The following is a 13,553-nucleotide window of genomic DNA, read 5'->3' on the forward strand; positions in this document are numbered from 1 at the left end:
ACAGTGCTCTTTTTGCACAATGTGTTAACAGATCAGCTCGTTTATGCGTTTTGAAATATACCAAATCGATTTCTGTATATTACGTTACCTTACTTGCTATATTTTTTAAATGTATACAATTTCCATGCAAAACGAAAATAAAAGATATTCCTTACCAAAAATGTTTAACTCCATATCTTTAATTCCAATTTAAATAAAAGTCAAAGACTATCGATGAATATTATTTGTTTATTTAGCTTTAATTTCATTAAATAGTTAAGGACATTGACATTTTGTTGGCATTTGTAAAATAATAACGTGTGGATATTTTAGTTAGCGCAAAGTGCTTCATTATAATACAAATCCATGAAAATAAAACTAAACAATTAAATTGCTAGGACGTGTGTACGTGTAATTGTGTTTTGGGTATGCTTTTGTGTGTATGGTATTGTTTAATAACATATATAAAATATAAAATAAAAACATAAACTGCGTTTTAATACAAGTATTTAACTGAAACCGCGGTTAGAAAATCTTTACACGCATCTTTTTTGTGTGGTTAGAGGACTTAAAATAAATAAATAAACATACATACATTATGCAATGTGTGGCAACAATAGTTACATTATCTTGTTTTCATCGTTTTGTTTTTGTTTTCGCGCTCAAATGCAATTACAAATAATAAATATATATTTTATACAATTTGATGATAAAGCACAAAAAATATCAATTTTCAAGCGAGATTTTTTTCTTCATTTTGTTTTTTTGTTTCACTCGTTTTTTTCACTTTAGTTTAGCTAGTATTATGCATATAGCATTTCATTATTTTTGATGCTATATTAATAAGTATACAAGCACTCGTACAATAGTTAATTAATAATTTTAAAAATTTGTGGCTTTTGATTTTAGGATTTCATTTTTTGTCCATTTCATATCTAATAAGTATATATGTATGTGTAAGTGTAAGGCATTAATTTGTTTGTTTGTATATATCGTTTAATACATATTCCGCTCAATCCGCTGATTTGATTCATTTTTCGTTGAATTTTGTTAATGTTTAATATATGGCTAAATCTTGCTTTCGCTGCTGCCCTTTACTATATTTCACTTGTATCAGCTGCTGTTGCTGCTCCCATCCAAGCCGTCAGGGATGCGGATGCCACTTGGCTTGGTTCGACTTGGGCGATTTAGGTGTTTACATCAGCTTCTGCTTGGCACAGTCGGGGCAGAGAATGTCGGGTCCGTCGGTGATGAAACCGCGTCCAACCAGGCTGGCCTTGCAGCTGGCACAGACAAAGCAATCGTGATGCCAATGACGATCCTCAAACGAGATGAAGCGTGTGCCACCAATGCCTATGGGGAATCACTTAGTAAAAGGTCATATATTAATTAAAGTTCAATTGCAACTCACCAGTGATGGGCTTGACACAAGATGTGCAACGTTTGGCAAACAATTCACCAAAGCATTCAGCACAGTAGGGCTTCTCATCGCGGCTGGTGAAGCGTTGACCGGCCAGAGTGATGTTGCAGTGGGTGCAAGTGAAGCACTCACGATGCCACGGCTCGTTCTTGTAGGTAACTCCACCAGAGGTGATTACCTGAAATACAAATGAAACCGTTGTTAACTGGATCACCTTGGTTTCTCCATTTTTTTCTCACCTTGTTGCACTTGATGCAACGCGTGGCAAACTTCTCCTCATAGCAGCCGGCGCAGTAAATCTCCTGCTCCCTTGGGATAAACGACTTGGTGCCAATTGCCATCTTGCAGACACAGCAGCAGAAACAATTCTCATGCCACTGACGGGTTTTGTATTCCATTTTCTTGGTTCCTATTTAATAACAGAGAAAGAGACAGACGTTAGACAAATCAATTTCAATTTCAATTTCAAATTGCAACCTTGAACTTTGCTCAGTAACTCAATCTATTAAATACCCCAAATTCCAGACATATTCAGGACAATACCCAATCACAACTTATTTTCAATAACAACAAAAAATAATATCATTTCTCTTGCCATCATTATGTGCACCTGACATGCAACTGTCAAAGACGAAACTCTTTCCCAAATCCCATTCCACTTCCCCGCATTTTCATAACAATTAATGCAAAAATTATGCAAATTATCCAGTCTCAAGAGACACGATAACCCTATGAAGTTATCGTTATAATAGTGCTTCCATTAAATTCTTTTGTGGGACAGCCTTTAGCTAGTGTGCATAAAAAATCTCTTTAGTTTATTTATTGCGTGCTCAAAATTTGTTGCCAAAAATATAACATGAAAATGTCGAATGTTTGGGCCAGGGAGAAAACTTTGCCAAAGGGAGTTCATCATTGGGTTCACTGACTGCCAATTGGTGGGAGAAGGGAAGTGGGTAATTGACTGGAATAATGTCAGGGCAGTTACTATTATATTGTTTCTATTGTTATTCTGTTATGCTTAAAATTGCCTCTGTCGTTTCTTTAATAGTTTACATCAAAAAAGTGGGTAAAATCGTATATGAGCAATTTATGAGGTTTGTTAGATTAATGTGTTATAGACATTAGGAGATTTAGGAGATGTTACCACATGTTAATATGCGCTATAACGATTTAACAAACTTGGAGTAAGACAGATAGCTTTCGAAAGAATTGCTTATTATATAAGTGGACTTTTAAGAACATTTTAGAATTGTTTAATCTTAAGCCTTAGATTTGGGAATGAAGATATAATTGTTTTATGGTCAATTTTGCAGAAACAGAGAGATTTTCCATCTTCTTTTATATATCTTATATATATATATTTTTAATATCTTTCAATCACCAGCTGATTTTTTAATTTATAGACCAACTATTTCTTTAAGTGTACCTCTGCTTGTGTCCCATTACTCATGGCAAAACTACCAGCAGACGAAAGCTGCGATGACGTTATGGAGAGCTGGACACAATACCAAAATAATTCATGTGGGTGTCTATTTTTCACCTTTTTGGCAACCGACTAGGCATTAAATGGGCAGTAATATTGATAAATTATGATGTATCACTGGACTTAATTAACATAATTTATGAGAAGCTTTAGCTGATCCACTGCTGAGTACGACGCCTTTGATTATTACCTGCTTTGGTGGCACGCGGATCTCCAAGGCGACAATAATCGCCGAGGGAGCAATAGAAGCTGCGATTTTCCTCGACAGCACTGGCATTTGGTAGGAACATGCTCAGCACGGCAATGTCCTCGTTGTTATCCTTGGCCTTCTTAATGCGCTCGGCACCAATTGTTTTGGTTTGCAAATGCAAACGCGACTTCATTCTGGAGCTGAGTACATCCACATCGGTCATGTTGATTGATTCGCTGCTGTGGTGTCTATACCATTGGTAATGTGATTCAAATGACGTTTAAACTGCAGCACTTTCAACTCGTCAACTTGCCCATTAAGTCACGATTGTCTCAAAGAGTCTAAGTCATCAATTTGTTTACCAAATTACAACTGGGTCAACAACGGGGTCTGATCAATGGACTTGAACTGAAACTCATTTGGGTCGGAGCAGAAACCAGTTGAGATGTACAATCTTATGCCCAGCCACAACTAATCTCTAACCGATCTCAGTGCTCTCAATGACTGTAAATCGAATTCAACAATTTTGGCGACGTCGGGTCTCTCCGACTTCAAGGCAATGACATCACTCCGCCCCGCCAACGAAATTTGCTAGCTTAGACAACAAGTTTCATTAAAAACTTAGAGAATGTTTATAAATAACATGACAACAGCCAACAATACAATAGCTACAATAATGCCTTCATAAATCATTAAATAATTAACTTTTTGTAAAACAAAAAAATCCAAAGTAGCTACAAATAAATTGCTTAAAATTTCATGAGCGCGTGCGCAAATTAAAGCAGGAAATTGAAAATCTAAATCTGAAATTGCCCACAGGAAACTCAGCCAGAGAATATGGAAAGACAAGTATTATGGATAGAGTCAGATAATGTTCAGATTCAAGAATTGGGCTGCGGGTTTCAGATTACTAGAGAGCTGAGAACCACAATAGCACCACAGCATTAATATGGCTTTCTCAGCATTTGTGGCTTAGCTTGATCGGTGCTTATTTATAGCCCCAAAGCCGTGTCACATAATTATAACTAATTGAGCTAGTTGCCAAGCGCACAACATCCCAAAGACATCGCCCACGAATTGACTCGACAGACGCCTACAAAATATAGAAAAAGTAAAAACAAAACAAATTCAGAGACACCGACACCGACAGAGTTGAGGTCAAGTGGAGATCGGAGGAGGCGACATTGAGAATTCGCCAGTCTCAGGCCTTTGGAGTCGATATATATAATATGAGATATGAGAGTACGATTATATGAACGCATTGACAGCCAGATGTGATCTAAGTGAATGATTGATTGCTGACTTTTAAAACAATATACAACCTCCCATTACGTGTCCAATTGACAGCCATGAAATGGAAAGTGCTTTCAACTCGTGCTCTGCATTTTCAAATCATTTGCAGAGCTCGGCAAAAATTGTTGCTCGTATTTCGGTTACTCAAATTCGTTGACATTTCCTTACTTAGCTACAGCATGTTTACACGGTATCTTATTGCGATAATATATCACGAAATGTTCAACTTCTTATGCAATTTGAGATATCGTGATATGTCTTGTGTAAGCAAGCTAAAAGCTTTGTCTATTGACAATCTCTGACCCGCCTGTGCAAATGTCAACTGCTGCAGGGCAGAGAGTATAGATTTATTAGTATTTCTCAGATTGGTTTGAAATAAAAGAGAAATTGAAATCCCCTGGATTGTCTGATAAGCCGAAAGACACTAAAAAAAAAAAAAAGACTAATGGCATTCATGGATTCATTTGCTTAAGCAAGTTTCTCAAAGCTCTGTTTGTATTTAATAATGTAAACAGGCGCCATGCTGAGGATTTATACATTATCGAGAGCTCTCGAGATTTATTGGGTCGGCTACCTTTCAATTAATAAAGCAAAGTACAGAAGGAGTTCAAGCTTTCGTCGTTTATGATTTTCAATGTGATTTCATTTTGCAATTGTTTTTTCTTTTATTATTTTAATTTTGATTTCGTTTTCGATTTCATTTCAATTGGCATTCAATTGCAGTGCCAACAATGCTCGTAAAAAGAAATGCCAACTCAAGTGGGCGATTCCGCCCTCTTTAGATCCCCCCTCTCGATCTTAAATTGCTGTTATACTCTTTGCGTGCATATTCATGATTGTGTTGTGCTGCTTTTCATGTTTTCCATTTAGCTCTTTAAATGTGGCACACGTCGATGCTATCGCCACATTTTAAATGCAGCCAAAAAAGCAGCTCAAATTGTTTCCGGTTTTGGGTATGCAATTTCTATTCGACACTGCCCCAAACGAAGCTCCTACAACTGGTGCTGCAGCCACATGTTTATTATTAATTTCTTTTTATTGTTTTGTTTGTTTTTTTTTTTTCTGTTATAATAAAAACTGATATCAACTGTAATGCAGAGGCGTCAGACGATAGCTTGACTCGAATTCCCGTTTTGCATTTTGGTCGCATTTCAAACATTTTTGTTTTTTTGGTTTTTTTTTTTTTACTTTTCCGGATTGTGTAATGCCATGTCAGTGAGTTTGAGTGTGGGTTAATTAAACTGTCGCAAAGTGTGTGAGAAATACGCATACGCCCAGGCAAAGAAAATGATATATTGCGTATACGCAGCATTTGACGGCGACTGTTTTATATCAGGGCTAGTTTACGAGTTGTGGCGCTGCAGTTTATCCCAAATTGTAGCCACTTTATATTTCGGCTTGTTTACAAGAATATCTCTATAAACAATCAATTGTTTACAGCAACAAATTGAGTTGTGCCAAATTGATAACACTCAACAATGCAACAATTTCAACAATAATTGAGTGCGGAAATACTTTTTAATTGGTTTTTAATATATATTGTATGAATATATTCACTGTCGACTGGCGACTCTTGTTTATATGATTGCGCTGCAATTGATATCAAACATGCAACACGTTGCTCTGAATATTATTGCAATTTCAACAATTACATCCGCGGCACTTGCCAAGCGCTTTGAAAGCCGTTTTGAGACTGAGAACAGCCGCCAAAAAAATCAACAAAGCCGACGCAACGTAAACAAAAAAAAAAAAACAACTCGACTGAGGTGAGTTTCGTTCAGTTGAATTGAGTTGAGTTGAACTGTCGTTGAGCTGAGTTACGTTTTTGCTTGTTGAGTGAAATTGTTGTTGATGCTGGTATTGTTGTTGTTTTGTTGTTGTTGTTGTTGCTGTTACTGTTGCCGCCGACTCTGACAAAGATCGTCTTGTTTAACATGGCAGAGGAGACATAACAAGGCAGGCAAGGTGCCATTTAGGCTCTTCATGCAATTATGAACTATTTTGACTGGCGGAAACTGGTTACTTGACTGACTGACTGGCTGACTGACTACTTATGTTTTATGCAGATAGCTGTGATACGTTCAAGTTGCAAGTCAAGTGCTTTAGGCCGCTTTGACATTGCCAATGCTGCCAGGGCGTTAAGGTGAGCCGCTCGGCTCGAGGAAGCTTCAGCTTCGTGTGGGTTGCTGCATAATTTTCAAGTGGGAAATGTGATATGGAAATGTCAAGAAATGCATCCACTTTCAAAACTCCGCCCAGTGGCAATCTGAATTGACATTACCTGGAAATTGTAACAGCTACTTATTTGGTAAAACAGCCCTAAAGGCCTCTCTTTCCCTCTTTCCCTCTCTCTCTCTCTCTCTTACTCTTTACGGAAATTCGTTTGATTAATTGCCGATCTACTTGTTAGCTGTGCGTGGGTTTTACTCTACTTGACTGTAAACAAATTAATTGAATTGCAATAAAATAGTTGACTTTATTTTATCAGCAAGCAATTAAGCAATTAAACAATTAACTAGAAATTACTGAAGTTGCAGCTTGGAATGCAATTCAAGTTAAGAAGATATGAAGAGATAAGACTACACTTCCTAAGAGTTTTCTCAAGTTGAGCACGAATAAATCGCAATCAGTTAATGTAAAGTATGAGTCATTACAGATCATATACTAAACTTAAGCAATTACTTCTTAAAAATATGCCGCAGTTTCTATAAAAAAAAAAACATTAATTAAATTCAACACGCTTATCGGCGATCTTTAATAATTCTTCGTTTCGTTGATTGTTAGCTAGCCAATTTAAAAGCCACAAATCATAAGAATAGAAAAACGAAAAAAACAAGTTCTATTCAAAAATATTCAAATACGATATCTAATAATTATAAATAAAAATTGTGGTGAGTCATGACTTGAGTGCTTAATGTGGATCTGTTGAACAATTTGCCAGATTTTCGCATGAATTAACATAGATGACAGAGATGATTTCAAGGCGTTGTCGTCGCATGTTCTGTTAGATGATAGATAATTCCTGATAATTTATGTGATTTTTAGCTAGTGGGGGTGTTAATGATGTAAGCAATTTGTGGATCAAAAGTTGACAATTAAAACGCAGTTTTTGGGACGAGTGTTTTGATAATAAAATTAGCAAATTTTACAAATACGATAAGTATTTGATTAGACAATTAGTTAATGCCTGAATTGGTAATGTAAATGACACTTGTCATGGCTGTGGTTAACGACCCACCTTTGGCACACACAGAACTGAATACTGAACTGAGTGTATTCAAATGCCAATCAATTGGCATTCACACTCATGTGGGATGCGTTGCCTGACATTGATGTTGATTCCAATTTACACTGCAACTTATTTATTTCCCCTCGTAATTGGCAATGTCAGCGTGTACTTACTACCAACAACAACTACAACAACACTGCCAATTTTGGTAATGCCTTCAATTGCGGCTAATAAACGGACGGGCCACGTTACGTTCCGCGTTGGCAACGAAAGTGTCACGGCCAAATTTGGAACGTGCTTAACACTCTCATTGATAGCAGTCTGACAATTGGACGATGTTGATCTCGATTTGGGTTTGTTTATCTCAATAAATTTATCACCAAACAGCAGGCGAACATTCGTACTTATTATAGGAATATTTATCTTAACTAACTTTTATTTGCGTAACGCTCCAATTGAATGAGACACAAACAAAAACAGAGAACTTGTCATAATTTACACCTTTTGTTAGCCGTGGCAATGTCGTCCACCTGTGAGTTCAGGGCCTGAGACAGCTGTGATCTGTCACACTCACACTCACACTCTTTCCCTCTCCACCTGTCTCTCTCTCTCTGTCTCATTTGGTTTTAGGTGCATGGCGTGGGCCGTTTATCGTGACAATGAACTTGCTTCGCACTGAACTGACTTATGTCAGGCATCATTTCAAGCACCAAGAAACAACAAACTTGGACACAAAGTGCTCGTAACGCTCAAATTGCACCTAAAGCAACGTGTAATGAAAACAGATATCGTTCAAAATGCACGGGAACTGCAAACAGAAACTGGCTTGAGGAACTGGACGTTGCACGCACTCATCTGTAGCAAGTTCATTAGAAATACAAAAAAAAACTGACTGTAATATAGTATACCCTGTAAAAATATTTATTATTTGATCGTAAAGTTCAAGAGTTGAGCTTTAATGTGCTTTCAATTTTTATTTTTGAAGGTTAAGTTAAATTTTAAGTGAGAATTTAATTTAATCTCAAAATTCCATTCAGCTAATTAACAGAAATCTTAACTAGACATTGAAAATAGCTGCCTTATGTTATATAATTTACTACATTATATTTGTCTGGGATTGTAATGTACTTGAAAGATATGCTTAAACACCAATAAGTGGTTTTTTCTTCTTTTTCTATACTACTTATTGAGTACAATTATCTGTGCCAAGAGCGTAATACCCCTCTATCGTTTAATTTTTACAGGGCATACGCACATTGGAGATTTATGGAATGTGTCGCCAGTTGGTAACAAATTGCTCCCCAAGTGCAATTAATTTGGCATAGTATTAAGCTTACACAAAAACTTGCTTGCATCTCCATTTCCCCTCTACAATCTCCCCAATTCCCAAGGAACTGCCACCCACCAGACGTTGCCCAACCAGTTCTCGCAGTCTCATCACTCTTCATATTGAGTCTATTTTCTAATGCCGCCCGAAAGTATGCTACAAATTAAATAATTTGTAAATCGTTTGCTTACCGGCACGGAAAACTTCACCGCAGCCATCGCAACGTGAGGCAAACTGGGCATCGTAGCAGTTGCCACAGTAGATCTTATCGGCCTTGGCGCCAAACTGCTTGTCGACCAGGTTCAGATTGCATTTGAAGCACAGGAAACAGGCCTCGTGCCAGTGCTTGTCTTTATAGGATAAATCCTGTGAAAACAAGGAAATTTTTATAGAACAAAATTATAAGCTTTTAATTTAAATAAAAGATTCTCATAAAATAAAATAAAAAGAGCAAAGTGAAAGAGAAAAAATACTATAAAATATCATCTTAACAATTTTATTTATGTAGTTTCAAAATTTGGGCTTAAAGGCTTTTAATTTTAACAGAAGATTTTTATTAAATAAAATAAAAAGAGATGAGAGAAAAAAATACTATATATACTATATATATCTTTAATAATATTCTTTTAATAGTTTTAAAAGTTGGTAAAGCAATTATTAAATCCCCATAGTTCTCAAAATTTCATTTTCAAATTAAACTCCCTTAATTTTAGATTACTTTTAGCTCAACATTAAACTAAGGTCATCAAATTAACTTTAGGAAATGCGATAGAACAACTTCTTCTTTGCAAAAATTAACATTGTTGGACATTAAAATCATATTCTCATCCTGTATAGCAAACTCACCTTCGAATCGATGCCAATGATCTTGTTGCACTCCTCGCACGTATTCGCGAACACATTCTCGTAGCACTTGATGCAATAGGGATGATCATCACGGATGACGTAACGCTGTCCAGTGAGACTCTCATCGCACTGCCAGCAACAGAAATGGCCCGAATGCCAATCCTTGTCCATGGCCTTTGTGTATTCGCCACTGAAAATTAACTGTAAATAAACACATATTAAGTAAATAATCATTTTTATGAAGCATGAATAAAAATCCATTCAAGTGCTTGCAATCAATTTGCTTGTGGGACAGTGTAAAAATGTTGGATATTTCGATAATATATTTATATGCATATGGACAAGTATTCATAGTATTCATTTGGTATAGTATGTTCGTGTTTTTGTGGCACTACTCAATAATATAATATATATCTAGATCTTTATGTAAATGTATCTGTATCTGTATGTATACACTATTCTTGTACAGCTTTTGTTTTCTATTTTGGATTTCAATATTGAGTTTTAAGTATTGAGTTTTGAGTGAAGTGATCTGTTTGTTTGTTGTTTGTTTCGAATTGTGGTTGTTGTTTTATATAGTATGTGTGTTGGGTGTGTAGACATAGATTAGACATTTATAGACAACGACAGCTTTATGTGGGTACCTTTTAGTAAACAGTTTTGCCGAGGAAAGAAGGTAGTAAACGTGTCGTTTTGTAATAGTTCGAGATATGCGAGTACTTTGGATAGTTTGCTTGTGATCGATTATTTTTTCAGATGAACGAATTTGATTTTGAATTTATCGAATGTGCATGAAAGATTCATTATATTTGAAGTTTTTCAATTTGAATTTGATTTATCAGATGAGAGATAAAGTCAAGAATTACGAGTATACAATACATATACGAGCTGAGACAACACACGGCCATCCAAAATACCAGATAATACCAGAGAGTCGTATAACGAGTCGTTACAAAGGGTAACAAAAAATCGAACAAGTTCCAATTTTGGGCGATGGCTCTTGGTTCCATTTTTTTGACGCCCTTTGCGAACTGATTCACAAAACTGATCCACACGGAACACGTAACACGTTCACCTACCCCCTTTCCTCGATGGAGGCATCAACCTCGCTGATTTGCACTTCCGATTCGCGACGCTTCGAAGTTTTTTTGACCTTCTTCGTTTTCTTGGTTTCCGTCACCGTTTGCATAATTTCCACGTCCGCCATCTTGTTTGCTTTTTTATCGGAAAAACTTTGCACTCCAATGACCGACTGAACTTTCTATAATTATTATGTACTCGATCCGCACAAAAAAACCTAGCGACGAATCCAAGTTGTGAAATCACCGAAATTTTCGCGTTACGTTTTGGACTTTCCCGAGTCGAGATGCCAACTGCCGCGTATGTTCACAAAAAATTTAAAAACGTTTTGAAAAATCTCGCTGCTTGCTGCTCGCTGTTCGCTTTCGACGCGTGTATCTAGTTTCGCCCCCAGAGTCAAGTGTAAAAATAAAATCTCGGGGAGTGCCATTGAGAGCCGGCGAGCGCAACGCTGGCCAAATGAGCGCAACAGAGAGAGATTGATCACTCTCAGAGAGGGAGGTAAAGACAGAGAGGTAGAGGTAGTGGAGGCATCACTAGTTTTGTATCTGGTAATACAAATTGGCTTAGACAACGGCCAACTGGGCTAATCATTAACGGCATTATTGAAATCTTAAATGCAACGTCAAGTTTGCAATTTTTGCCTGTAATATTTAACATATACAAGATTCTATTAATATTTCAATTTTTCAGGTGCCAAATGAAATTAGACTTTATGTGCTTGTGTGTGTGTGTGTATGTGTGTTAGACACACACCTGCAGCTGCTGTTATAGGGGGCGCTGTCCCACGTCATTTACATACGCATGCGAAGATACTCGTATTGAAATAATCATTTTCGGAAAAATCATTTTTCCTTTGTTGATGCCTCTGGCGCTTCTGCACACGACACACAAGTCTCAGACACACACAAACACACACACATGAGCACACCTCTCGCACACACACTATCATACTTTTGCTCATTTAATGGCGCTCGCACACTCGGAGCATAAATTCCTTTAGATTTGTCTGGTCAGCTCCCGTCTGGTCTGCAACAGCAACAACAACAATAGCAAGAGCTCGTGCTCTCATCTCTGCCACATGCAACGTGAATCTATATAGATTTTTAATTGATCTTATAGGGACAGCAGCGTGGGCAGTGTATACTCGTTTAATTAATATGGCTTTCTTTTTTCATTTTGGGATTTCTTTTTTTTTTTGTTGTATTTTTTGACAAGAACAACAACAAATTGTTACAGCAATTTTGGCACAGAGACAGAACATTAAAATACCAATGGAAAATGCAAAAGAAAATTACAAACAGCTGCAACAAAACTCACTGGAAACAGATGTATGTATCTTTTAAGTTAAGACACTTTCAAGATATTCTATAAACAAAGTGTAAAACAATTTGATTGATAATTGAAATGAGCCAGAAGAAGAATTAAACACTCAAATATATCTATCGTAATCAATCTTATATAAAATCTGTTTCTGGTATAAATGCATCTGCACCTTTGAATGTATCTGTAACTGCACATGAGAGCTGACAAGTTTTGTCAGCTGAGCTAATGTGACACCAAAGGGCAAATAGCCAAGGCAAATAAATAGCACTGCCCATCAAAACAAACATTTTTAATAAATACATTTAAATTTACAAACGCGTTAAAACAAATATAACGATGACATTTGAATAGCAACTAATTTGCAGATACATACAAGGCCGAAAACAACAAATTTAATAATTATTACATATGAATTTTCTTGTGCACTGAACCGAGCATTTTGTAAAATTGGCAAGAAAGTGAGAACAAAGTGCTCTAAAAAGGGCAAGCGGCAAGTTCAGCCCTTGTCTGCGATCTTGGCCAATGATTAGCCTTGTCAAGATACCAATTTCTCTTGTGTAAAATCTAAGCTGTCTAGTGTAAATTGGTTGCTGACATAAGATTGTGAATATTTGATAAATACAAATGCATTGTGCATTTAAATTAAATGAATGCTTAAAGCACAATTTGCAACAGAAATATAAATATTAATCCATAATTTGCACATAACAGGTCATTTTTCGATTAGTAAATTTAAAAAAAAGTGTTTTTAACGTACGTAATTAAAATGAGTTGTATTTAATTTGAAGTTATCGATACGTTAAATTTAAAATATATAATTCAAGAGTATCTATTTTCATTATAATTTTACTCATATGTCTGAGTAAATATTATAAATTAATATACAAAAGCTGACAAATTATTAATTTGAAATTTGCAAGGTATTTACAGTGGACTGATACTATTACGAATATTTAATAAGGCCATCATTTGAAAAATACTTTCTCACTACAGGGTAACTCTCAAGCAATTAATAAGTTTCGTGCTATACCTATATTAAAGTAGCTTTAATTATAAACTAAGTCAACGATATATAAAAAATTTCCTAACGATCCAAATTTGTGAGTGATTTCATGTGGATAATCACAGACAGATACATACGAACATAGGGTATATATATACGTATGAATGTATATGTATATTAATGCTATTATTGCAGCAGACGCCTCAGCAAGTGCAATGGAGCAGAGTGAAATGCAATCTTGAGCTTGTCTATAAATAAAAATGCAGTTCGCGAATCTTTGATAAAAGTTTGCGTGTCGTGTGTGCGCTTCGCACGAGAATTGCGTTCAGCATTGTGGGCATTAATCATTTTGCACGCAGGCGTTAATTGGGTCATAA

At 36.2% G+C, this 13,553-nt stretch overlaps 1 protein-coding gene across 6 annotated transcripts in view; it reads right to left on the minus strand.

The window, feature by feature from the left end:
- Window positions 1-311: 311 nt before the first annotated feature.
- LOC117789066 (four and a half LIM domains protein 2-like) overlaps window positions 312-13,553 on the minus strand; it is a 57,987-nt gene continuing 44,745 nt past the window's right edge. For 3 of the 6 annotated variants that reach the window (XM_034628082.1, XM_034628081.1, XM_034628083.1), the window contains 5 exons: window positions 9,768-9,968; window positions 9,113-9,287; window positions 1,639-1,808; window positions 1,391-1,577; window positions 312-1,332 (listed from right to left, as the gene is read on the minus strand). In XM_034628082.1, coding sequence (XP_034483973.1) covers window positions 1,175-1,332; window positions 1,391-1,577; window positions 1,639-1,808; window positions 9,113-9,287; window positions 9,768-9,968 — 891 coding nt within the window. In that variant the 3' untranslated portion in view covers window positions 312-1,174. Of the gene's footprint in view, window positions 1,333-1,390; window positions 1,578-1,638; window positions 1,809-3,072; window positions 3,321-5,880; window positions 6,073-9,112; window positions 9,288-9,767; window positions 9,969-10,846; window positions 11,162-13,553 lie in introns of those variants that run through there. The other 3 variants (XM_034628084.1, XM_034628086.1, XM_034628085.1) reach the window with 3 other exon arrangements.

This window comes from Drosophila innubila, assembly GCF_004354385.1.
Source record: "Drosophila innubila isolate TH190305 chromosome 3L unlocalized genomic scaffold, UK_Dinn_1.0 0_D_3L, whole genome shotgun sequence".
NCBI classification, from domain to species: domain Eukaryota; kingdom Metazoa; phylum Arthropoda; class Insecta; order Diptera; family Drosophilidae; genus Drosophila; species Drosophila innubila.